Genomic DNA, 24,182 nt, shown 5'->3' with positions numbered 1-24,182 from the left:
TCATCACGGCCTTGGCTTGCGCCTCACCCGCTCTCGCTTCGTCCACCCAGGCATGCCTAGGTCTCGACCTTGTCCACACATCTCGATTACCATTGAAGGTGTCAGTGACTTGGGGCGTGCCTCAGTTTTGGGCCATTCAAGGTTCGTGATGCGGCACAAGGTCTTCCAACGCGTTCCTGCTTTTCCCCGCAGGGAAAGTTCTGCGGGAACGCGTTGAGAGAAAGAGGAAAGAAGATTCGGAGGCAGTACGGGGGGGTGGGGGAGATATTTAATTACATTCATGACGCCAAGAGGAGACGGAGGGAAAAGGGCCAAATCGGCCGCCAATTTTCTGTACGAGCGCGGTCTTCTGGCCGAGTGCGCAGAACGTCCCAAACGCGCCAAACGTCCCAAACGTCCCAAACGTCCCAAACGTCCCAAACATCCCAAATGAGCCCAACATTCCCCGTCTTCGGGAGTGGGAGGAAAAAGCGCCAAGTCGGCCGCCAATTTTCTGAACGAGCGGACCCACCATTAGCGTCTTCAATGGGGGTGGCCGGAAGAAGCGCTCGACGTCGGCAAATGACTTCAGCACCGCATTTGTCCGTGTTTTGACCAAAATTTTCAGCAGCGGGCGAGTGGATACTCACGGCGGAAATTTACGTTTTCTCCCCGAAGCACATGCACGCCATCCCAACACCCTGGCATCAATTTTCGACGCTTTCCCTACCACAAGAGGATCGACTGAGAGAGCGAGCGGGCAGGTTGAAAGCAGCTTATCACGTGATGAAACGTCCTTGCGCAAGAGCGAATCACTTTTGGATGCTACTTGAGGGAGCGATGGCTGCTGGGAAATGGCGGCTAAAACCGAGTAGGAATAGAACCTGAACCTGAACCTGAACCTACTTGAGGGAGCCTATATCGTTGTTCGCGTTCTTGAGGTATCTCAACCTAACACCTACACAACGCAGCTTGAGCCCTCCTTTGACAACGTTTCGCCTATGGCTTCCACGCAGGATCTCGAGCTGCAGCTGCAGCAGCTTCAAGAGCAACAACAGCTTATCTTGCAACAGCAAGAGCAGCTTTTTTGCGGCTCCAAGGGCAGCTTTCTCAGCAACACCGGGAGCTCCGTCACCAGCTCCTTCAGCAGCTCACAGGCACCCCTCCAAGGACCGCCTCGCGGCGGGATCTCCAACGTGCGTCAAAGACAAAACGCAATGTATCGATTCATGTGCTTCGATCAGTCGGGTGGAACGATCAGCAGATAGCTACACATCTTTGCCTACAGCTATGGCAAGTTCAACGCGTACCGGTACCTACTACAATCCATGATACACCTCACCATCCCTCTGGCCGCCCTCCCCTACCTATGGAGGCCCAAGTGGAAGAATCAATCAAGTTCGAATTTGCCTCTAAGAGACTAAGAGAGGTTGGCGGATGGCTTACTGGCGGTTATCACAGGAACGAGGTTGGGACTGCTCGGTCGATGCTGTCACCGGCGGCCTACGACGGGCCGGCTTGGCGAGACACATAGCATGCCGGAAGCCTCCGATCACAGAGCCAGCGCAGCAAAAGACACTCGCCTTTGCTACGCACTGCCTCGTCTGAATCCTTAGCGATTGGAAAGTTTTTCCTTGGCCTAATGAGACCCGGGCTACCGAGGAAGGCATACACGTACATAGTTCACGCACAGAACCCGGCGGAGAGCCCGCTCCAACCTGTAGTATTAGATAGCTTCAGCGGAAGAAGTGATGGGAGTTCTGGGGCGACTTTTCTGGGCTCTCAGGCAAGGGCCCTGGGGTCTACTGGAAGAAGGATCGGGGCTTGATAGGAAACTACTAGCTGTATTGAATATACCGTTGCGATATACCAGGGGTGGCATCATCTTCATCCGCATCAGTAGCCCTTCTCGCAATCACGTCAAATACTGGTTGGTCGAATTCTTGTTGCTGAAGTGCCAGGAGATGAAGAGGGACGGTCAATCAATCAAGGTGCTAAGACATCTTGGCCTGCACACGATCAATGCCATGCCTCGGAAGACGAGGGCCATCCTTCTTCATACCATTAAATCTTCAAAAGTCTACTCTCCTAAAGTCGTTTCTGGTTTTAGTGAAGCAGTGACAGCCCAAACAAAACCAAGTCGACGCCTAGGTAAACTCATTTGATGTTCCACGTAATGAGTGATCAAAAAATGGAGGCAAAGAAGGAAAAGACAATTCAAGCATCCAGACATCGCCACCAAAACACCTATTTCCCTTTATCTGTAGCTCCATTTGAACTGATGCTTACCCCATCCTAGGAAGTGGAGAGAGCCCACTCTGAAACCGCGAGGCACCGAGGTAACCCTACCACGAATCTACTCGATGAAATAGGGTATCCTACCCTGGATAGGCTACGTCACTTGGAGGTCCTTGTCTTAGAACGTGCCACCGACACGACACGAGACATCGATATCGATTCCTCGACTACATGAACAAAAAACGCAAAAAAAAAAAAAAAGAGAGAAACCCTCTGTTGGCCACACCATCATGATATCTGACTCTCATATGGTCTTTAGCAACGAGGTTCGTTGCCTTTAATGGACATCTCGACAGGGTCCATTGTTGCATGTTCTCCCGTCACGGAGTGACGCACTTGGTCTTGTTCTCCTTGCAATAGAGTCTCGGCCGTCTGAAAAAGGGGCAGCAAGATGTTCTCAACTAAATTATTCGGCAGTTCTCGTGCTCTACAAACGTTCAGCGTCTCAATATATTCCCTTTGAGATGAAAGATATCACTCACTCCTCGCGCATTGTCGAAACCCTGCAGGCAACCATGTCAGAAAAAAGGCAAAGCAGAAGTTCAAGGTCGATACTTACTGCTGTGCTACTTCCCTCATTCTATCCAACTCAAACGTCAGCAGGAGCGGCGACCCGGGGAAGGGGGAGGAAGGAGCCGAAGACTACTACGTACTGCTGAACCAATTCCCTCGTTCTGCCCGGTAAAATGGTTAGCATATAGAGGCAAGAAAGCGAGATCACTCGACCTATCCAAGTACTGACGTTTTGTCTATGTCATGAATTCTAAAGACATGAAGTGTCAGCGCACGATACGTCAAAGTGAAGCTAAGGCCAATCCAGAGGGGAAGGGTTTTTTTTTTGTTGGGAGAATCACTGTTTGCTTTGTACCCTGGCAATCTCAATAATCTGGTTCATGCGCTGCTCCAGCTCCGGATGATTCTGACACGCATTCTCCTCGCCGTAGTCGCCGACAAAACCGTCGCCATAGTTGCCTCTACGATTTGTTCAGCTCGTGCATATCAGAGAGGCTCTCTATGCTGGTATAACACGAACCTTTCATCTTGATAGCCGGGACCTTCGTCTCCTGCTGGCTGGTAAGCTGGAGACTGCGGATCAAGCCGGGCAACTGTCCTTTGCCTCAGAAGAGTCGACTGGGGTGGGCCCGCAAACTGTCGGTGCTGTCGGTGACGAGACCAAACATTGGGTCTGCATAGCCTCCGGGCTATCCGATACTGGGTCGTGGTGTATGGTTGCGCACGAGAGACATGGGCCCTATGGCGATGTCTTCGCGGAGGATATTTCATGATGAGACGAGCAGTGGAAATTGGGAATGAAAACGATGATTAGAGAGAGCGGACATGAGAAACTGCGGGTGAAATTCTTCGATCATCAAAGGTGCTCGCCTGAAACGCTAACGATGGCAGCGACCAACAGGTGCAACAAGGGGTAACCGCCGAGGTCCAGCCCGATGGGAAATGGTTCTTGGCAGGCTCGAACAGCTGTTTGTCTCGTAGTGTTCTACATACCACTCAAAAGGAGCAGATTGTGACTCGTACATCGGCGCGGAACCTGCCATTGTGGGTAAAACAAGGTGCGAGCCTTTTGTCCATCAACTGCCTGATATTCTGCCCATGCATCATTCCATTACCTGCTCATCTCTGTTGCTCAGATCCAAAAGGCAAGAAACGGCCACTATTGTTCCCGGGGCAGCCGGGGCGGGTACTAGTCAGTGCCAGGCCGGCCGTCCGTTGCGCGCCGGCCGATGATTGCCACGTTGAAAAGAGGCCAACTGATGGTCCTGCCGTACCGCGGGGCTCGTCTGGTGCGCCCCGAGTGGAGAGGTGCTGAAATTAGAGTGGGTCTGATAGAAGCTAGAGCCATTTTAACTGTGACAAGCGGACGTGATCACCACGTCGGGAATCAGCTGCAACGATGGATAATGTTTAATGTGGCTACGAAATGACAAATCGATGCAGATGGCCTGATAATATCGAAGTTGATAGGTCACCTAGATACGACACCGATCGGAGGGACAGAGGGCAAAGGGCACGGAAATTGCCTCTTGTTTCCCCACTGAAGAAAGTAATCACCCTTTGTCAAAGCGCCGAAAAAGGGATCGGGTACGACTCGTTTCCTCGCTTAGTCGTTTCCTCACTTACTCGTTTACGGATACAGGACCGGATCTTTGCCGCGGATGTTTCGGGACCGTTGGGTGACATACCGCCCCGCGGATCCGTGCAGGCTCTGCAAGGGTCCAATTCAGCAGCCATTCCTGCATGTCCATACGTAGTACTGCACGACATGTTCCGCACGCCATAGCTGCATGTAATACCTGCATGATCGCGCCGTCATGTTACTTGCTCCCATGGCGGAAAATTTCCCCAGACGTTCCAGTGGCTTGACCGCGAGGTCAAAAATGTACGATACCAAAATGCAAGCCCTGAAACTGCCCAAACCACGCGGCGCTACGAGTCTGATCCTCTCAAATGAAGCCCCTATAGGTCATTGAGCGGTTGAAAAGGGCGCTCTGTGCGTGACGGAGTTGTGGAGTTGGAGGGGCTGAACGCAAATGGCCAAATTCTAGCGCGAAGCGCAGGGCTGGGCTTCCGTGGCTGAATTCGCATCTCCGGACGGTTCCAGATCCCGTTCACAGTGGAAGACGACATGGTTCACAGCATGGCCAGAGACGCTAGACGTCCGAGTCAATGATGCGGATGGGTCGTTTGTAGGGGAAGGGCTTCCTAAGCGTGGAATGCAACAGCCGAATGAGTTCTTCACATAGCTCATCCAGCAGTGCATCTTTCAGCTGGTTTATCCACGCTTAAACCAGCCAAAATGCCAAATGAGCCAATTGCGAGAAACCTGCAATCCAGAAGCCGTTGTAAAACTTGTCAAGTCTGTAAAACCTACTGCGCCCTCAAACCGACCAATTTTGGCTTATCGGCCTACTAGGGTGTCCGATCATGCACGTATCGAACGTGGTTAACATTCCTGGAAAGCTCACTGTCGGATGTTTGTCCCGCCTGCTGTCAGCCTTGGCGCGGCTCGATGGACGGTGGCTGAAATTGACCTCATGTAGCCAAACCAGAACGTCGCACGCACCATTTCGGCCGTAATGTAATGCATCCCGATCCCTGCGCACTGCAGGCGTCTACGTGACAACAAAACCCACCGCCCTTGCTGGTTTCGGTAAGGATGTGCGCGCTTCATACAATGGGATCCATTGCACGCCCATTACGGTAGATTTTGGTCTTGTTGTCCCACGAGAAAAAAAAAGTCCGTTCGAGTGAAGCGCTTGTGGTCAAAAACGGCCGCCCTTGTAGTATGTATATCTGCGGCCGATCACGACTTGTCTATTAAGGCAGAATGCCACTTTTGTCCACGATTTAATCATTTACATGCATTGCAGTTTTGTCGAAAATCCCCACGTCGCGACACCATGAACGCTCAGGACCAGGCAGACAACCTTCACGCTTCCTCTATTGGCCCTATCCCTAGTCTCAATGACTTCGACCCTACCAACCATATAGTTCGGGAGCGGCCTGAAGACCTCAACCAGCACGATTTGGATTTGCGGAAGAACCAAGATGAGCTATCCCCGTCTAAGTCGGGGAGGAACTGTCTTCGGCCAGTCTACGCCCGAAAGTCTGGCTCAAGGAGGAACCGTCTTCGGCTAGCCTACGCCCTAAAGTCGAGTAAGAGCCTTTTGTCAAGGGCCATCGACCGAAGGAGGGATGGGAAAACTTCCTCCGTTGCACGCTTTTGGGACTTGAATAGCCAGTCTTGGGTGGGCACAAGATCCATTGCTGAAAACAATCCCGATGCAAATGCCAAGGTATATATTTTATTTTGTTTTGTTTTATTTTGATTTGTTGTTATTATTATTATTATTAATTTTTTTTTTTAAAAAAAAAAAAAACCTAGTTTTCATCCATCTTTTCTAGAGCAAATACTGAGAAGGCTTCAGAGCTTCCCCTGCCAGGCAGAACTCACTCCGAAAAGCGGTCGCACTCTTAAGAACAGAGCCCGCAAGCTCGGGCGCATGCGTGGCGTTCCTTATCTCGTATTCTACTACAGTCCCTCCACGCGGTGCTGGACTGGTCAGGCTTACGTGCCTTCGAACCAACCCACCCCGGACTGGAATTGCGTTGTAAGCTTGTTTGAGATCAAAATCTGACTCCGGTTGAAGCTAATAAGGACGATAGCTTGACACTATTTGAGGTTACGACTTATTTGCGGAAGGATGGCCAGAAGCCAAGGTTGGCCGGCTCCTGCTGTTGATTCCTTCTTGTTCTTCGTTCCTCCTCGTCTCTATATTTAAAGAGACGACGCCAAGATACTAGATCTGCTGATCCTGCAACAGGTCTATAACGCTGTTCAGACAATTCTTGTATCATCGTGAGACATCTTCCCTTGAGGTGGCTGCCTATGTAACACCATCATGCATGCCGCTTCTCCAATAATATCCAGATAGTATGGAGGGAAATCTTCTTTAAAAAGGAAAAAAAAAAAAACAAATAAAAATTTTTAAGTAAAATAAAAATAAATAAAAACAAAAAAGACTACTGAACAGAGACGAACCGAAACGGCGAGCCCCAAGCCCATTGCTGACTTTATTTCCTTCTTCTTTTCATCCGCCCCATACTGTACTATATTTTCCCTCAAACATCGTGTGGCTGACCTACCTGGGACTTTGGTGGCCCAACGTCCGATTCGCTAACCCAAGTATTGTCTGTGAACTTGAGGTTGTTTACATAACGCCATGATGACCTGACCGCAGGCGGCTAGAGATCAAATGCCTACCCTACGACATAGGCTGTTGGGACGCAGGGTAGTCAGTCTATTGGCTCGCTCCACCAGGAAACCACGCCAAGAGAGCACTATGGTCTTCCTCTAGCAGATCCAGTGAGCACCCGCCTCCCCCATTCCTGTGTGTAGACGTGGGCAAAAAAGCCGAAGCCAGCAAAAGTCCTCCACTCTTTGGAGGTGCTCGATGACGCCCATAATTGGCTTCACTATCCAAACTCGATGTCGTCGCAGAGACTAGGCAGAAGAAATGATATGACGCAGCGTGATCGGTAGTATGCACATGGTGTAGGACAAATTCACGCAGTAGAACTTGAATTCGTAGTTATCTCACTACATCAATATCGGAGAAATTGTGGGCAATCAAGCCTCATCCTCATTCTATCTTCCCCTCGTAGTTGTGTGTGATTTGGAGTTTTACCTACCCTACAGTTGGCACTCTACCATTTTGTGCCTCCATTTAGGTCTGGAAAAGTTTATTCTTCCCCGCAGCTGTTAGCGGATTGCTAGCGGACGGGGATTTTTCTGGCTACCCGACCATGCTTTTTGCCTTTGAGAAACCATCGGGGCCTTAACGGGCACGGACAAAAAGACTTTAGGAGAGCTCATCTCGCCGGACGTCGCGACTGCCTTTAGAACCAAGACAGATCGGGAGTATCGGAAGGCGCGCAAGGCCCTCCAAACAACGACGGCTAGTCGCAGATGCTTTTCTCCCTGACGGCAAGCTGCACGCCAGGCTTGGATTCCTTCCATGTGCCTGCTCGTTCGCTCCTCCTGTGGCAGGGAAGACATCCAAAAAAGATCCAGAGCGATAGGGTAGCGCGTCGGCGCTTCGGGAGAAAACGTAAATTTCCCGCCACGAGTATCCATCGACCCACTGCTGAAAATTTCGGTCAAAAAAAGGACGCTAAGGTCATTTGCCGACGCCCAGCACTTCTTCTGGTCACCTCCATTGAAGACGCAAATGGCGGGTCCGCTCGTTCAGAAAATTGGCGGCCGATTTGGCACTTTTCCCTCCCACTCCCGAAGACGGGGAATGTTGGGCTCATTTGGGACCGTTTTGCGCACTCGACCGGAAGGTCGCGCTAGGCCAGAAAATTGGTGGCCGATTTTGGCCCTTTTCCCTCCGTCTCCCCTTGGCGTCATGAATGTGATTTGAGTATCTCCCCCATCCCCCCGCACTGCCTCCGAATCTTCTTTCCCCTTTACTCTCAACGCGTTCCTGCAGGACTTTCCCTGCGAGGAAAAGCAGGAACGCGTTGGAAGACCTTGTGCTGCGTCACGAACCTTGAATGGCCCAAAACTGAGGCCCCGACCCAAGTCACTGACCCATTCAACGGCAATCGAGATGTGTGGACAAGGTCGAGACCTGGGCATGCCTGGATGAGGCGCAAGCCAAGACGGCGATCACGTGGGATCCCACTTGCAGCCGCCAGTGAGGCGAGCTGAAAGAACGGGGCAGCAACGATGTTGCTGGTTCGGATGGAGCCACAGGACTCGGAGCAATGCTCTCAAAGGCAAAGGCTACGATCGCACATAAGCCAACGGACTGGGCAATGCTCTCCGAGGTTACGATCACCTTTCACGAGTCACAGAACTCCTCTGAAAGGCCCAAAATACTTCATATTTAGTTTTTTTCCAGCTGGCACTCATACGTTAATGGCCTGATCATCCATTACCAGCTGGTTTTTTTTCCCCAGACAGTTGCTGTATAGACAGCTTTCCTGCTTTTTCATAGGCCTTAAGTTTTTTCTCTCTCTCTCTTTTCTCTCTCTTAACTTCCGTTCCTATCATTTTCACATGTGACCAAATGTGAATTCTTGCTGTCTTTCTACCCTATCGAGCCAATGGCTAGAACGCATAGTCCCTAACTCGCTCCTTTTTAAAACTTGCCGCACATGTCAAATTTCCTAAACTTCGACTTCTCGGCCTATGAGCGTAGCCGACGGCGTGACCGATCATGGATTCATGGGCCAACCTTGGCGACGGCGAAACTTGGCCAAAGTCCCTGGGAAACTCATTTTCGATGTTGGTCTTGCCCACTGTCAGCCTTTGCGCGCGCCTTAGAAGGCTGGTCGCTGAAGCTGGCCTCTCGTTGTCAAAGCGGCGCACCGCACGTATCATTTTAGCTGCATGAGTGGCGTTAGTAACGTGGGAGCAGGTGAGGAGCCGTCGGGTGGCGGTAGCTCTTGGACTTGATGTGTCGAGAGTGTGCGAACACATGCTTCCGGCGAGGCCTCGTCACTCTTGAGAACGCAGACGCGTAAAAGAGCCGGAGCAAGGCACCATGGTCTAAGATAGGCATATTCAAACATCATGTTATCCAGGCCATGGAGGCAGCCCATGAAGTGTGTTAGGTGACGATCAAGATAATTGAGGAAAGCGGACAGACAACCCACGGACCTGGTTGGATATGCGAAGGCGAAAGGCTCTAGAGATATCGCAGTAACGGACCCTCTATTTCCATGTCCCCATCATCCGTCCACTGAGACTAACCTCGTACAGTAGGACAAGCAGAAGCTTGGTCCGGAAACTTGGCACTTTTCACTCGGTGGTAAGATGGCTTCTGGCTGCCATTTGCTTACACCGTAAGATCAAATAGCTCTCAAAATCGGCATCTCACACGCCATGTTACTTACACCTCGTTCATCAAAGAAGTATTCTAGCAGCTCTTAACTCTACCCCTCTAGGCATATGTGACTCTTCCACAGTGTTGTGGGTACGGAGCTTGGCTGCTTGGCCTGCTATTAGGGGCTTGGGTATTCTGAACCCACAAAGAGGCAAGTCACTAAGGAGGGTCTTCCTTGGGCTGACCCAAACAAGACGGATGGCCAGGGACCCGCTTCGGAAGGCGAAGCTGGCGAACTCCACCCAGGCATACTGCAAGCCTGAATGCGATCGAGCCCTCACTATATATATCAGTGCAACTCTTGCCTTGACTTTCGCTCAAACCTGCCATCATCACACACCAACGTTTTCGTTTATCCACCTCCACAAGATACCTGCGATGCAGCGTTCAGCGCAACACCACTCGATGGCGGAGAGCAAACAGCCCTGCTTGGAAGGCCCGGATCGAGGCGAGAAAGCCGCCGCGCAGAGTCTCATTGGGGCTTACGATGCCGATATTGCAGCTCGAAGCCCCGGCAACCCCTTGAGCGCGGTGAACCTTTCTACTGCAAGTCCCAGCTCCATAGAAGAGTATGACGAACTGCGCAAAGAGGTTTTATTCCGTGAGAGGGCGCTAGACTTTGATTACAGCTGCCAGCAGGAGGCTACACCGCGTGAGCGGCTTGCTGATGCCATCATCCGAGGGCTGAGGGCCCAGGACGATGCCAATATCTACGGGAATGCTCCACCTAGGACGGGCTATGGGGGTCAACGTCACCCTAGGTTTGCCGGCGACCATTTCCTGTCCAACAGGGAGCTTATTGATCGAACGGAGTTATTCAAAGTCGCTCAGCGCATGCCCAAGGGCAGTCACTTGCACATCCACTTCAATGCTTGCCTGCAGCCTGACGTGCTGTTGGGAATCGCCAAGGGCATGGACCGCATGTTCATCATGAGCAATCTGCCCCTCGTTCCGGACAACGGCTACGAGAACTTTGATCGGTGCGAGATCCAATTCCAGATCATGAAACCGGAAAGGGAACGTCTGGGCGATTTGTTCTCCGCTACATACACTCCTTGGCAGCCCATGAGGTTTCAAGAGTTCAGGGACCGGTTTGGCCAATATTATAACAAGGCCACGGCCGATGACTGGCTACAGGATAAGCTCATGTTCCACGAAGAAGAGGCGCACAATAACCTGCAGACAGCATCCGGGTAAGTTCTGTGCTGCCTTTCCAGTGTGAGTTTCCAGGAAGCGAAAAACTGATACCGTCCAGGGCATGGGAAAAGTTCAACGGGCGAACGAGAATGATGAAGGGATTATTTAACTACGAGACGGCCTACAAAGCATACACAAGGCGGTTACTCGAGAACTTGCTGGAGGACAACATCATCTATGCTGAGATCCGACCCAACTTCATGATGAGCAACCAGCTATGGAAGGACGACGGTTCTGAGCGCATCGACAATGAGGGCATCATGAAGCTCATCATCAAAGAGGTGGAGAGCTTCCAGGCGAAAGTGAAGCGCGAAGGCAAGTTCTTTGGCGGCCTCAAGGTTATTTACTGCACGCCCCGGTCATTCAGTCCCGATCAAATTAGGGAAGCCCTTGACGAATGCCTTACGTTCAAGAAGAAGTGGCCACGGTGGATCGCGGGTGAGCAAATAGATACCCACGCGCAAGGGCTGAAACGCTGACTCCAGGATAGGCTTCGACCTCGTCGGCGAAGAGTCCAAGGGGCGGCTCATCAAGGACTTTGTTCCAGAGCTCATTGCGTTCCAGGAGAAGTGTGCGGATCAGAACGTGGAGATCCCATTCCTCTTTCACTGCGGCGAGACCTTGGACATGGGCTCGGATACCGACGGTAACCTGGTCGACGCGCTGCTCCTCAAGTCGAAGCGAATCGGCCATGGTTTTGCGCTCGCAAAGCACCCGTACATTATGCAGCTCATGAAGGAACGAGGCATCTGCCTAGAGCTGTGTCCCATCTCCAACGAGATCCTTGGGCTCACCCCGCGTGTCAGTGGCCATGCGATGTATCAACTGCTGGCCAACAACGTTCACTGCACCATCAGCTCAGATAATGGGACGCTATTTCGGTAAGCCACTGCTGGCAAGTTTCTGTCTCTGAATTTACTGACAGGTATCCAGGTCGACTCTATCACACGACTTTTACCAGGTTATGGTAGGCAAGGCTGATATGGGGCTGTTCGGCTGGAAGCAGTTTATCCAATGGAGCCTGCAGCACGCCTGCCTCGATGGCGCCGAACACGACCGCATTTATCGTCAGTGGGAGCAACTGTGGGATAAATTTATCAGGTGGGTGATTAAGGAGTACGGCAATGCATCCTCGAGAAATGGATCAAGCCAGGTAGAGGGCGTTTGATTCACCTGATGCCCAGCGTTCGAGGAAAGACCCGATTCCCCAGGGAACGAGACTCGGTTACGATGAGTTCTGTATTATTTAAGTAGCTAGGGGCTGCAAAGCAGGTTGGTAGATTTTGTCTGAAAGAAAGAAAGGCTTTCAACAGCGATGAAGTTGCTATATATACTCCAATGTGTCTAATATGGTGCATTACATGGTGTGACTTGCACAACACAGAATGTGGTCTATGGAGGTCTTGAAGACGTAGCTACTTCCAACACACTGTGCCGCCTTATCGTCTGATTATGTTCACTAGCAGCAAGATATACGTGCCAAATACAGAGGGAGCTGTATATACGACTAAAGTGAGTAGAAAACAAAGGAAGCCCCGGCTAGTTGCGTACAGTAATTCCTAGTTGCTGTAATATATCTTGCACTGAAGGCACATCTGGCCTGTCCTCCTGTGCTGCCACCAGGCTCGCGTATGCCATTTTCAGTTCTTTGTGCCTAGCCCATCTGCCTTCCCTCCTCTTCAAGTACCCTGAGCAACACCTCGAATGAGGTGGGTACGACTGGGGGAAATGATAGTGATAGAATTGCCGGTCGTCGTTGTTTGTGCTGCATTCAGCAAAGTTGAATAGGCCGGGCAGGTCGAGGGCCTTCGCATAGTCTTTCGAGACCATCGTTATTCCCCATTCCTGGAACGTCACCGCAACGGCACATTCAGCCCTGACAGACGAGGCAAATTGATGCTCAATTTCGGTCCTATGCAAAGCGCATGATTCGGGAAACACGTTCCAGAAGACTTGCAAGCGGCTTAGGCCACAGAACTTGGAAAGAGCAGACAACCTCTTCGCCGTCGATGTGTCGTAGTAAGACAAAACGAGCTCTATATCTTTGAACAGTGCTGTGTTGTATGAATTTGCAAATGACTCGAAGACCTTGGCCGAATCAAAACAAAGCCTTACTGGCGTTTTTATAATGCCAGCGTTTAGGTTTTCTCTACAAAACAGTGTCAGAACTGCCGAAACAAAAAAGGGACCTCCCTCGACCTACATAACTGTGCATGCCTTTCCGAAACACTTCGAATCTGCCACGCTGGAGGGTTTTTGGTTACAGGCGACGAAGCACAATGACTCCTCGCCAAACATGTCTGTTGCTGTTGATTTGACGTGTACCACCACGGGCTCGGGCACCGCGCCTCGATCGGCCTCGTACGTTGTCATTTCCGGTGCCTCACCCATGGCTGGCCAAACGGTCATAGTGGAAGCAAAGATTGGAGAAAAGTTTCCAGACTGTCGGCGGGCAAAAAGTGCAGATCCCTCTAAGAAGCTGACTAATGCCTGGGTTACTTTGGCCTAAATTGGCATAGTGCCTCCTACAAAAATCTTTTCTTTTGTGGTCAGGATCAATACGACGGAAGTGTAAATGGCTTAGCGTATCTAGCGGCCCTATGAGATTAGTTCTCCTGGGCGTAATCAAACATACATACATACATACAAAAAATCATATCACGTGATGAGCTTATTTCAACGTCGTCGGAGGCCGGTTAAGAAAGAAGAGAAATTTGAGTCTGGTGTTCGAGTATCGAATCATGCGATCACAGAGCTCAAATGGGACCGAAATGTGAGGTGGCAAATTGACGGAACATGCGGAACGTACCAAATGAACAAACAAAACAGCTACCGAGGCAATAAAGGCCAAAATGGGCCGGAAAGTATGAGTCGTTGAAATGGGCTCGCTCGCAAAGCCCGGGATAGGTGAAACGCCCCCAAAAAAAAAAAAAAAAAAAAAGTAAAAAGGACTCAAAAGTGAAAGCCAAACCGGACTGGCCGATCTCTATCTTCTGCTCGACATCAAACATCGAATCGAGACTCGAAAGTTTCAACGGCAAATCTTACCCGTAACCTTTAGAGCCCACTCTGTTCAAGCTCCGCCTTGGTATCGCGTCGACGGTTACTTGGTAGCCAAAATGGCACAAAAAGTTCGCAGGCCTAACGCTTGCCGAAGTAATTTTCCGTTTGCCGAGGCTAAACATCACCCCATGCCTTCAGTGCCAAGACGCGGAAGGACAGTAGGCTTGATTAGACTGAACGATGGGGAACAATTCCGCCAAACTGCTTTCTACCTCTCCACTCTCTCATCAAACAAGGCTCCATCAACCCCCACTCGGTGAACCCTGCGTACATATTGAGGTTACATACTATGTACTAAGTACGGTTGAAACGGGCATCATGCTAGTGATCAGCGGCCATCATCACTCTCATGAAACGATGGTGCATCTCCACCATGTGGGCGCTTCTTACGCACGGCCTAAAGTCAATGTAACGGCGGGTGCGCGCCGTGCTTGAAGAAATGGATATTGGCTTTCAAAAGCAATCTTCTTTTGGCTGCTACGTGGTGTCAGATAATCCGTACGGTACGAGATTAGCGGCCGAAGGAGAAGAGCACGGTCGTCAATGCAAAACACTTGTTCCCGACTTCTCGACCCGGTCTATCAAAGCCCTGAGTCCCATCTTTTCGGAAAAGTGGCTCCTTCTAGCTGACCCCTGGCAGGATGGGATGAAAGGGAAGAAGTTGGCCGCTAAGCCATTCGAAGTACTCGAGTGGCTGAGCCGAGCTACTCTCGGCATCATCGGAAAGGCGGGCCTCGGTTACGATATCGATTCCCTAGAGCATCTCGAAACCCCCATTAGAATAGCATATCGGCTCATGTTTCCGTTTGACTTTTGGTCCCATGCCTTCATTACCGACCAGGATGAATCGAGATATGGACCATGCGTAGGACATCGTAGTGGAACCCCCGTGCCTCAGGCATTTTGGCAAGGGGCGAGGGGGTTTGCAGCTTGCTCAGTACGTATGAACTCGGGCGCGACGACTCGACCGCCGTCCCGGAAGCGCTAGAAATGTGAAGAGTAGTGTTGCTGGCCCGGGACGGAATGCCCCTAAAGATATCGGCGATAGAGCAGTAACGCAGGACCGAGCATCTGCGACGACGGACAAGTAGCTGAGATGGTGCAACATTGTTTCTCTCGGCGCACGAAGGGGATACACAACATGGATGCATGCGGCGAATAAGACAAACGAAGTCAAGAAGTCTTTCGTTAATTGTTAGAGGGGAAGGCGCCGTTGAATGGGGAGAATCATGCACGCAAACTACGAGTTATACGGACGGCAATCAAGTCTCGGTCGAGACGGAAAGAATGAGTGCGAGTCGGGGCGCAAGGACATATGGCCCCGATTTGGGGATCATGCTTTAATTGCTGAAGATAGGATCTTGAACACTTGGAGAGGCATGCCTTGAGGAGTAAGGTCCGGCAAGGCAGCCAAAGGGGGTATAAGAAGAGAGAGGTAGGGCTTTTGGCTGGTACAAGCCCAATTGCTGCAATTTTATCCTACATATCCTACCCAGTGTGTTGTTCGGCCTTAGGAGGCTCGCCTGACACTTTGCAGGCTGTTCGGGGTGTGCTGTTTGTTCACTGGTGCATGGCCGGACCAAATCGGCTACATTATCCTGCAGATGGAACTGATAGAAAAGCATGTTGAAGATTGATACGGTGTTGAAACTTTAGCTAGAGGAGCCTATGTCTCTTTACCAAAGCCCTTGTCGCTGTTTATGCCTGTTTCGAATCTTGTCTCAGCACCTTCAACCACGCCGATACCTGCTTGTTGACCTCGGCAGGTGATTCCCATAGAGCCCAGTGGGATGCTTCGACCTCCCCACGAGTCAAGTCCTCAAAGTATTGGTCCATCCCATCCGACATGCTCGGTGGTGATTCTTCGTCCCTCGTAGCAGCGAGAAAGAGCGCTGGCATAGAAAACTTGATCGGCTTTAGCAAGAGTTGCAGCTCGTCAAAATAATTGTGCGCGCGTGTGCGATACCAGTTGAGGGGCCCCTTCAGCCTAGGTTCTCCCTTTCGAAAATACTTTGAAGTATAATGGTCCAGATCATCGCCCGAGATGAGTCGGGATTGGCCCAGTTTAGGGAGGTTGCCAAAGAGAACGCCCTCTGTGACGCTGAATCCGACCTCACCCTCAGGGCTGGTCCCTCTAAACATGGCATTGAGAAATTGTCGAACCCTTTCTTCGTCCCTTATCTTGTCTTCGATCTCGGTACCCCTAAATTGTGACTGGTACCTCGAATTTATCAGACCTTTGCTACGAGCAGCATCGTCTGGTGAAAGAAAGACCGACGAAGGCGGAGTGAAAGGGGTGCCGATGCTGAAGACGCCCTGAACAAGACTGGGAAACCACATGGCAGTGCGCCAGACCACGGCGCCACCCCAGTCATGTCCACCAAGGATGATTCTTTTGTCTTTGACAATCGCGTTTGCCAGTTCTTTGATGTCTTCGGCAATGCTCTTCAACGCATACTGGCTCGGCTGGTCAGGTGCATCAGTATCGCCGAAGCCGAGCATGTCCGGCGCCACGACCTGATAGCCCAGTGATGCGAAATGCAGAATCTGGTATCGCCAGCCGAAGCCCAGATCTGGAAATCCGTGGATGAGGAAGATTGTTGCAAGGGGCTCTGTTTCCGGATCAGCCCGCAGATAGTGGTATGTTTTGCCACGGATAGAAGCTGTGTCCGGCGTGACCCTCGGGTCGTTGGCCTCTAGCTTGTCGAACTCCATTTTTGCCTAGATCGAGGGCCTAGCGGTATTGACGCTAACCTGGCTGACAGTTGGAAAGACGGTGAAAAGGAATATCTTGCGCGTGACGGGAAATGTGATGCTGAAGAATGTGTTTAACAATGATAGTTCTGGCCTGAATCTTATACGGTAGAGGATGATTTATAAACCAGTACTTAATACGACGTATTAGGACTCTGGGTCGATTTTTGCTTTCGAAAATGTGTGTGACAAAGAACGGATGAGGCTCTGCATGCATTGGGGTCGATCGTAGCCTCGATATGGCGCAGCCAAGAGAGGTAACAACACTTAGCGGGGCTTAAGTGGACGAGGACGCAAAAGATGAAAGCCAATTTTATCCATAATACCACAAAAAGTGTCCTCTTTGTCCTACCATGTAGCCTTGGAAACATCCAAAATCATCCTACGCCTTCTGTGGTTGGATTTTCAGCTGGGTCATCCGACATGTGGATCTCTACGTCTACTTGGCGGGTCATGAAAGTTGACGATCGGGCGAAGAACACTGTAATGCAAGGCACATCGACACCAAACGTGCTATGGAAATCTGGTTCATGGGTAAAAAGCACCGACGCGGAGGCGGTATTCGGCGCCAGTTGACATGAAGGCGTGGCTTCGAAGAATAGTCTCGTCGAATCTGTCTCGTAAAAGGATAACATGACGCCCATCGTCACAGTAAGAAATCTCAGGCTCCTGTTTTCCATTCATTTTGGCCTCACTTGAATCATTCTTATCCAGCACTATCATCTGAACGAGAGACCAGAAGAAAGCAGCCCACGGCATCGCCATGCGGCAAACTTGATCCGGTTACGCCGACGATATGATGCCACTCTACTGGGCTCGGTTGTCGTTGGCAAACCCGGGAATAGTTTTGTTGTAATTCAAGGCGAACGGCCCATTTCATTGTCTCTACTAAGTAATATTCATGCCCCATCGTTCAGTCTCAACACTAAGCCATGCGAACCCAGCGTAATGCAGCTGCCGTACCGTAGAATAAAATCACTGCTTTGATCCCATGTCCCCCGATATCGTCTTCTGGAAGCAATCAAAAGATGCTTTCCAAAACAGTTGACTGCTCCGCGCATCGCGCGGTGAACTTATCATCGGTTTCACTGTTTCGAGCCCATTGACACTCATCACGTCGATGATGTCCACTGCTATGGTTGAGTTACAGGATCGAGGGGCGCCGCAGGGTTCAGGACTTACTATGATTAGAGGCAATGACTTCATGTGACCTGTGGAATATTTCTGGCCCATGACTGCGCGTCAAGTCTTTCATCACACGTTTCGGTATGTCTTCAGGCCAATACATCCAATATACTCGAGCAAAGACATGATACGGGTCAGCAGCCCTGATCTCCAGTATATAGGCAATCCAGTCTCTCTCGGGCTTTTTCGGATCCCCGACAGCGTGCTCTGTTGGGCTGTCCTGGCTCGCCAACCGGTTTGCCACCCTGACGAAGTCTCCGAGCCTGAATCGAGTGCCCCGAACTGCGTTTACCGATTAGCTAATTGTACGGCGTGTGGACATCGGGCGACTTCTCTCACAGAGGAAGCATCTGTAGCTCTGCAACCCGGACCACCGCGCGGCGGGCAGTACGCGGTAACGGTAAGAGACTTTTGAACTGGAGAAGGGAAATGGTTGTCGCTTAGTGACTTCGGCGCCCACGCTGCTGGAGCTTCGTGTCTTTCGCTTGCGCTTTGAGGGCAGGGGCTCGTTGCATTGAACGACCTTAAAATGGTACTCTTCTTCTGTAACTTTCGCCATTTGTAGCGCGTTGTATGGGAATCCACTAATCGAGTCAACACAAGTGTTGCGGAGCGCGGAACCGGCGAATGGAAGACGATGAACAAAGGTTAATGGCCCGGATGCTTTCCAGAGCAAGTGCGGAAACCCCAGCAAAGAGTTTTATAGATAATTGTCAGACAGTACGTGTATTCGGTCCATTGGTTGAATCAGTGTATTCGTGTTGTGTTCGTGTTCCCGTTAAGTATGCAGCTGCCCCTGAAGGACCTGCTTTTAATCTTAAGATCCTTGACCCACACGTGACACCCCACATACTCAACAATAATTTGCGGGGCTCTCGTTTCTCGGCTAAACCGACATCCGGGGTCCTCATTCCGATACTGCCCGAACGAATTTGGCCATTTCGCGATGCTGGCCTTGATAGACGCTGGCAAAACCGGGCCCAACTTGCGCATGCCCGTGGACCACCGCCACCACGACCGCTTTTCGCCGTGCGCTCCTCCAAGCCAGCATGAAGGGGGCGCCTAGTGATTGCTACGCATCTTGTTGACTGGCGGGCCTGGCAAGCGCCCGTTACCGGCACACTGGTTTCGCCGAAGCGTGCCACCAATGATCCATCTGTTGGCTGAAAATCTACCGTTGACGGCCGGCCTAGGTCTCGCCTTCATCAGAGCTCCCAGACACTGTCAATTGAGGATGACTCCTTCAGGATTCCGTCTGACTTGTCGTCATCTGTGCCATCGCCAACCGAGTCCTCCTCGACGTTGTTCACCTTCCAATGCTTCCAAGAATCCCACCACTCGAATGAGAGGCTTTCCAGATTCGGGGACTCGGCAAAGTGGCGGGTGCGCTGCAGATAGTCCCCAAGGTTTCCACATCCACACTCGTGCCTTTCGATCCTGACTGTGATTTTTCGCACCAGCGACCTGACCGGAGTGGCGTCGGTCCACCGGCCAAGTAGATCGTCGAAAAAGCGATCCAAGTCGCTCCAGAGGACTATGAAGGAATTTTCTTCGTAGAACACTTGCCGAGCCTCTTGCAGCAGACGCTGTCCAGCCTCGTTGTCTCGAGCCTCATTCTTCAGAAGCAAGAACAAGTCAATGCTCTCATGACTGGTCCAGGCAATAGGCTCCTGTATTAAAATAGGCGTCTTCTCAGCTAAGTAGGCACGGAATACACTACTTCGTTCGTGCTCGGGGAGCTTTTCAAAGTCCTCGAAGCTCTTCCCGCCTGTGAAGTGACAATAGTTGTCTTCGGGGTCCGGAAGGTACCACGTCGAAGGTTCGTCGAGCAGTGCAGGAAACTGGAGAGTCGCGTTAGAATCATTCATCCAAGCGGTGACCTAGCTAAGTACGAGACATATCGTAGGAATGCAGCTAGCGGCAATGCTACTTACCCTATGGCATCCAGCCATGATGGATGTTGAACTCCGGTATGGATGACACCCGTGACTTGGCGAGTTACACAGGTCCAGATTTCTTTAAGACAGTCTGTCCAGATAGAAAAGTATACAAAGAAGCATATACACACACAAAAGAAAAGTCTCAGGTCCCTCGAGTGTGTGTGCGGCGTGTTAGCAACTTGAAAGTGGCATTCGCAAGTGCAAGACATCAGGGAATGCCAAAGTCCACTCATATACTGCTTGTTGAAGCGATAAGAATGCCGCGGCTTTTGTCCGCTTCCCCCTTTGCTTCGTCGAAACAAGCGAGTGCCAATACAGGCTACCATGATTGAGGATACATGTTTTGCGAGAAGTCTGTCGTTACGCCTATGAAACGGACTTGGCGCAAAGCTGGGAGGCTTTCTCATCAAATAACTACTCAAACCGATCGACCGACCGTCGTCGTCGTGGTGTGTGGCCCTGGGAAGAATGGTATTCTATCCGCCCGCCTCTCTGTCTGTGGCTGCAAGTCACTACAGTACTCTCTTCCCAAGATGTAGATCATCATGGTTTTTAGAAGCAGATCCCGCCTCCTGGCCAACATGATCCTTTACGTTCATTGACAATATGATGCTAGAATAAATTTATTGTCCAGCCACTAGAAACCACTACATACTCTCTTCGCCTTAGTCGCTGTCTTGGGCCTTTCTGAAACCAGCTTCCAAATTTCAAAACAGGCATCACCTCTCTCGAAAGGATTCCTCTCCCCTTGTCGGCTGGCATTCTATTGCAATCTGTAAGGAATGTCCTTGAACCGTTGTGATCGCGCCTCGATTCCATACAGCAGGCATCCCTTTCCCTGATAAAGCTACACTCTCCTCGTAGATGGTCTTGTGTTCTCTCGCAAGCCCCAAAAAGTATTGTATGATTCACGTTCTCTTCTCCCGTGGCGTAGGCCATCTCCCAGTCATCAGGAACACGGACTTCGCCGTCTGGTGCATCGGACAGCAGCTCTCTATAGTTCAAGTGTCCCTGCTCCAATGGTTCTGCCAGAATTCCACCATAGAAAATGAAAGAAGGGTCCCACGGCATTATGATGGTTGGTGCAGCTCCCTCTGGCCAGTCGCTAGGGAAATCGGCAATTGACCTGGTAGAACCCCGTTGCTGGTTCATAATATCAGTGATGCCCTGGTTGTGCCCGGTTTCACTGGCCAGACAAGTAACACCATATTGGCATTGCTGTTGTTCTGGGTGTATGTGACAGACGGCAAGTGTTTGGTCGGGGACAGGCATGGTAGTCTCTTGGTCGACCTGCGAAGGAAGAGGGGCCACAGATCTTGAACTATCCTGCAGAGGGCAGCCTTCACAGGTGTGCTCCCGAGGGCCGAATACCCAGCTTTCCGTGAACATATCTGGTGTATCAGCCGCCAAGTGCCGCGCCTCGCTCACGCAAGAGAGAGTGGTCTCTTGTGCCCCCTCGAACACCCTCGATGTTGTAGAAAGAAGGGTGAGGCTTGGGTCAATATTTTCCGGTTGGCAGTAGTTTGGGCTAGAAAGGAAACTTCCATAATACATTGTCATCGGATGCATTTGGTCTGGTGATAATTGCTCCCTAGGCTGGAGTGATGGAAATAGACTCTGTGTCGTATCCTGGAGGTGTGACATGGCAGGATGTGAGGAAAGTCTTGGGAATGAGCGACTGGATGCGAGAACGTTTCGACACCGAACCTATGTTGAACGCCGCGAATATCTTTTTAAACCAAATTCGCCACGTAAGGCAAGCGAAGAGTTTCTGTCCAGTCGGTAGACCCAAGGTTATGAGGGAAGAATAGAGCGCCTTGATTGATGATTATGGAGGCAATGGCTTTTAATGATATGAAGGATGTAAAAAAGGGGTTGAGAGCTCGATGACATGTGGTTACCCACAGGGGGCACCTACCTTGAGCAACCGGTTTACCTCATGCTGATTCGACTGGTCACATGCCCGTCTTAATCACCAGCTTTCTGCCGTCGCTCGTCATCCAATGGCACATGTCAACGGACGCAGGGCGCTGTCCTCGTGGAGGGGGTTGCTGTTCGGAGAGGAAGGAGCCCGTGGACTTCGTCCTTGCCTCCACATCTCCCGTCCCTGCGCGGCAAAAATACAAGCCGGAAAACATCGGAACTGAACGTGGGGGATGTAAACCAGATAGGCCCATGTCCAGCAAGAAGGGAGGGTTCCGAGGAAGCCAGAGCCCCCTAGGGGATGGCTGGACCGCCTACACACTGTTACGCCTCCGCGCTTCTGTATTCATGCGCGGTGCTTCGCCAGTCTGGTCCGTCTCGAATATCCATAGAGGTTTCTGCTGAGGGGTCAAATATAGAGGCTCTATCTGCATCATAACCCTCGCAACCTTGTTCGGGGCAGGTCGCTTCTTCAACTCTCCAATGGCCCGGTTGAATGCCATCTTCACCTCGGCAAAGTCTTCATTGTCGAAAGCTGTCTCTTCCATCGAGAGCCCTGGCGTATGTATTCTCAGGAGTAGCCCTGATGCGCCAACATGGCTGAGTTGGGTCGCATGCATAAAGTTTGTGAGGGGGGTATCGGTGAAGTGTTGTTCCGGATTTCAAGATCTGCCGACAAGAGCGGGCGAACGTGATGATATTATAACATATTATAACATATTTGAGCCGTATTTTGGCCTCTGAAGTCTGGCTATCGCGATTATGCGATTCGCCATGGTCGTTCATTGGTTCTTCAAGTCGCTCTCGATGACAACGCGGAAGGGATGTGTCGATGACGGGCTTTGGTTTAAGTGTCGATGGAGATCTCGCCGCTGGTAGGAAGGACACTCGGAGTAATCAAGCAACTGCAAGGGAAAAACAGGGAACGGGAAGAGTGAGGAGATTAAAGGCACTGCATGCGATGGATATCTACTGTTCTCCATTTGCGAACCCCGTCGAATTGAGTCCAAAAGCGATGGGGCGGAAGTGGGAACCAAGCCGCTAGATTTTAGTGACATCTAAATGTACCGGTAACTCGGAGGGCTTAAACGTGTCCGGTGGCTTTGAGTTTAAACGTCCGAGTCCTCAAATGGCTGGAAGCGGGGACGGATGTCCTCAATCTTGGCCCGAGTGGGGGGGCAGAGGGTTTCTCTTGGCTGTGAAGAGCCAACCTCCTAGAAAAGCTGTCATGGTTTCTGGAAAAATTAAGACTGTCTGAAATTTCTTCATCCCTCGCCAAGCCAACGTCCTAGAGCGTAGTTACGGGATCATCCAGCCACGAGTCGGGTTCTTCTAGTCGCACATATCTATCAGTCCGCAAGCTAGGAGGTCGAGTGTTGGTCTGCACCATCACCGCGAGACGTTCGGAATCTCCACAGCGGCCCAAAAGCAAAAGCATGGAAGGCGCTGGCTCAGGTACAGGAAACATGCCTTCAGACCAAGCACTTGCAAACGAAACACTGTTCGAGTGGATGATGCTAGGACGTAGCCTCCAGGTATGACGATATTTCAAGCCGATAACAAGTATGAAAGCTGATGCTGAGCCTGCTTGCAGAAGGCCGATGAACTCACCCGGGTGAAATTCTGTTTATGCTTGCAGATTCTGGGCCTGAGCCTGCTTGGACATTACGACGGGGCCGCAGCATCTGAACTGCTGGCGCGGGATGAGGCTTCCTTACTGGCGCCCTTCATGCAAGTCGAAGGACACTTGAAGCCAGGATCTTTTGATTACGCTCAGGCCCATCATATAGTCGCCCTCGCGCGCGGCCTCCTCGAGGAGCTGGGCGGCGAACAGGATCGGTTTCAGCGCCGCTTCGACCTGCAATACTCCGCCCGAGAGAATCATGTGATATACGGTGCTATCGTCGACATTGAGGGGACCGGTTCAATGGAGGAGGCTGACCCGGAGCAAATGCATAAAGCAATGTCTCGGTCGAAGCTGATCAGAGATCAGAAATTGGTGTCTACAGAGGTTGTTCAACTCATGAACACGTGTCGGCATGTTCTGGAACAAGACTGGGTGTACGTGTAGATGTTACTATAAGGCATCTGAGGATGGTGCAACGTTAAATAGAGCGTTTTGAGAGACGAACTCCACGCCTCGCCCTTGTGTGACCAATACGAGAGTGGAAGAGGCAATACTAGAATGTATGGAACGACGAATAGCTTCTCGCTAGCTGATGGAAGGGAGGGGTCAGTCGGCGGGGATTTGAGTTGATGATTCGGGGTCGACTTGGTCGGGATCACATCTTGGTGACGGGCGCGGGGTTCTCTGGCCGGGAACAATGCTCGCAGGACATTTGATTTCAGGAGGGGAGCCGTGGGAATTGCTTAGGGCACGGTACATTGATGACTATCAGAGAGTGATAGCCACAGTGTGTGTTTAACT

General features: G+C 51.1%; 9 protein-coding genes across 9 annotated transcripts; 4 read left to right on the top strand and 5 right to left on the bottom strand.

The window, feature by feature from the left end:
• Nucleotides 1–3,127: 3,127 nt before the first annotated feature.
• Nucleotides 3,128–3,561, bottom strand: MRS44_018164 (uncharacterized protein; the record flags this gene model as incomplete). The annotated part of the gene is made up of 2 exons (XM_065616362.1): nucleotides 3,128–3,251; nucleotides 3,311–3,561. The coding sequence occupies 2 exons, from the start codon at nucleotides 3,559–3,561 to the stop codon at nucleotides 3,128–3,130; spliced, it is 375 nt and encodes a 124-aa protein (XP_065472434.1).
• Nucleotides 3,562–5,696: 2,135 nt separating this feature from the next.
• MRS44_018163 (uncharacterized protein) lies at nucleotides 5,697–6,477 on the top strand (the record flags this gene model as incomplete). The annotated part of the gene is made up of 3 exons (XM_065616361.1): nucleotides 5,697–6,092; nucleotides 6,225–6,407; nucleotides 6,463–6,477. The coding sequence occupies 3 exons, from the start codon at nucleotides 5,697–5,699 to the stop codon at nucleotides 6,475–6,477; spliced, it is 594 nt and encodes a 197-aa protein (XP_065472433.1).
• A 3,593-nt stretch (nucleotides 6,478–10,070) lies between these two features.
• MRS44_018162 (uncharacterized protein) lies at nucleotides 10,071–12,057 on the top strand (the record flags this gene model as incomplete). The annotated part of the gene is made up of 4 exons (XM_046281797.2): nucleotides 10,071–10,885; nucleotides 10,948–11,327; nucleotides 11,380–11,770; nucleotides 11,823–12,057. The coding sequence occupies 4 exons, from the start codon at nucleotides 10,071–10,073 to the stop codon at nucleotides 12,055–12,057; spliced, it is 1,821 nt and encodes a 606-aa protein (XP_046123515.2).
• Nucleotides 12,058–12,428: 371 nt separating this feature from the next.
• MRS44_018161 (uncharacterized protein) lies at nucleotides 12,429–13,280 on the bottom strand (the record flags this gene model as incomplete). Its single annotated transcript, XM_065616360.1, has 2 exons — nucleotides 12,429–13,038; nucleotides 13,093–13,280. The coding sequence occupies 2 exons, from the start codon at nucleotides 13,278–13,280 to the stop codon at nucleotides 12,429–12,431; spliced, it is 798 nt and encodes a 265-aa protein (XP_065472432.1).
• Nucleotides 13,281–14,391: 1,111 nt separating this feature from the next.
• On the top strand, nucleotides 14,392–14,940 carry MRS44_018160 (uncharacterized protein; the record flags this gene model as incomplete). The annotated part of the gene is made up of 1 exon (XM_065616359.1): nucleotides 14,392–14,940. One exon carries the CDS (start codon nucleotides 14,392–14,394, stop codon nucleotides 14,938–14,940), a length of 549 nt encoding a protein of 182 aa, XP_065472431.1.
• Nucleotides 14,941–15,650: 710 nt separating this feature from the next.
• MRS44_018159 (uncharacterized protein) lies at nucleotides 15,651–16,667 on the bottom strand (the record flags this gene model as incomplete). The annotated part of the gene is made up of 1 exon (XM_065616358.1): nucleotides 15,651–16,667. One exon carries the CDS (start codon nucleotides 16,665–16,667, stop codon nucleotides 15,651–15,653), a length of 1,017 nt encoding a protein of 338 aa, XP_065472430.1.
• A 2,429-nt stretch (nucleotides 16,668–19,096) lies between these two features.
• Nucleotides 19,097–19,843, bottom strand: MRS44_018158 (uncharacterized protein; the record flags this gene model as incomplete). The annotated part of the gene is made up of 2 exons (XM_065616357.1): nucleotides 19,097–19,771; nucleotides 19,826–19,843. The coding sequence occupies 2 exons, from the start codon at nucleotides 19,841–19,843 to the stop codon at nucleotides 19,097–19,099; spliced, it is 693 nt and encodes a 230-aa protein (XP_065472429.1).
• Nucleotides 19,844–20,594: 751 nt separating this feature from the next.
• On the bottom strand, nucleotides 20,595–22,302 carry MRS44_018157 (uncharacterized protein; the record flags this gene model as incomplete). Its single annotated transcript, XM_065616356.1, has 3 exons — nucleotides 20,595–20,678; nucleotides 20,744–21,359; nucleotides 22,073–22,302. The coding sequence occupies 3 exons, from the start codon at nucleotides 22,300–22,302 to the stop codon at nucleotides 20,595–20,597; spliced, it is 930 nt and encodes a 309-aa protein (XP_065472428.1).
• A 918-nt stretch (nucleotides 22,303–23,220) lies between these two features.
• Nucleotides 23,221–23,825, top strand: MRS44_018156 (uncharacterized protein; the record flags this gene model as incomplete). Its single annotated transcript, XM_065616355.1, has 2 exons — nucleotides 23,221–23,289; nucleotides 23,349–23,825. The coding sequence occupies 2 exons, from the start codon at nucleotides 23,221–23,223 to the stop codon at nucleotides 23,823–23,825; spliced, it is 546 nt and encodes a 181-aa protein (XP_065472427.1).
• Between the last annotated feature and the right edge of the window lie 357 nt (nucleotides 23,826–24,182).

The sequence above is a fragment of the Fusarium solani genome (genome assembly GCF_023522795.1).
Source record: "Fusarium solani strain SB1 chromosome Unknown bctg00000015, whole genome shotgun sequence".
Lineage (NCBI taxonomy): Eukaryota > Fungi > Ascomycota > Sordariomycetes > Hypocreales > Nectriaceae > Fusarium > Fusarium solani.
Note: the sequence above shows the minus strand (reverse complement) of the source record. Positions and strands in the feature narration are given on the sequence as shown.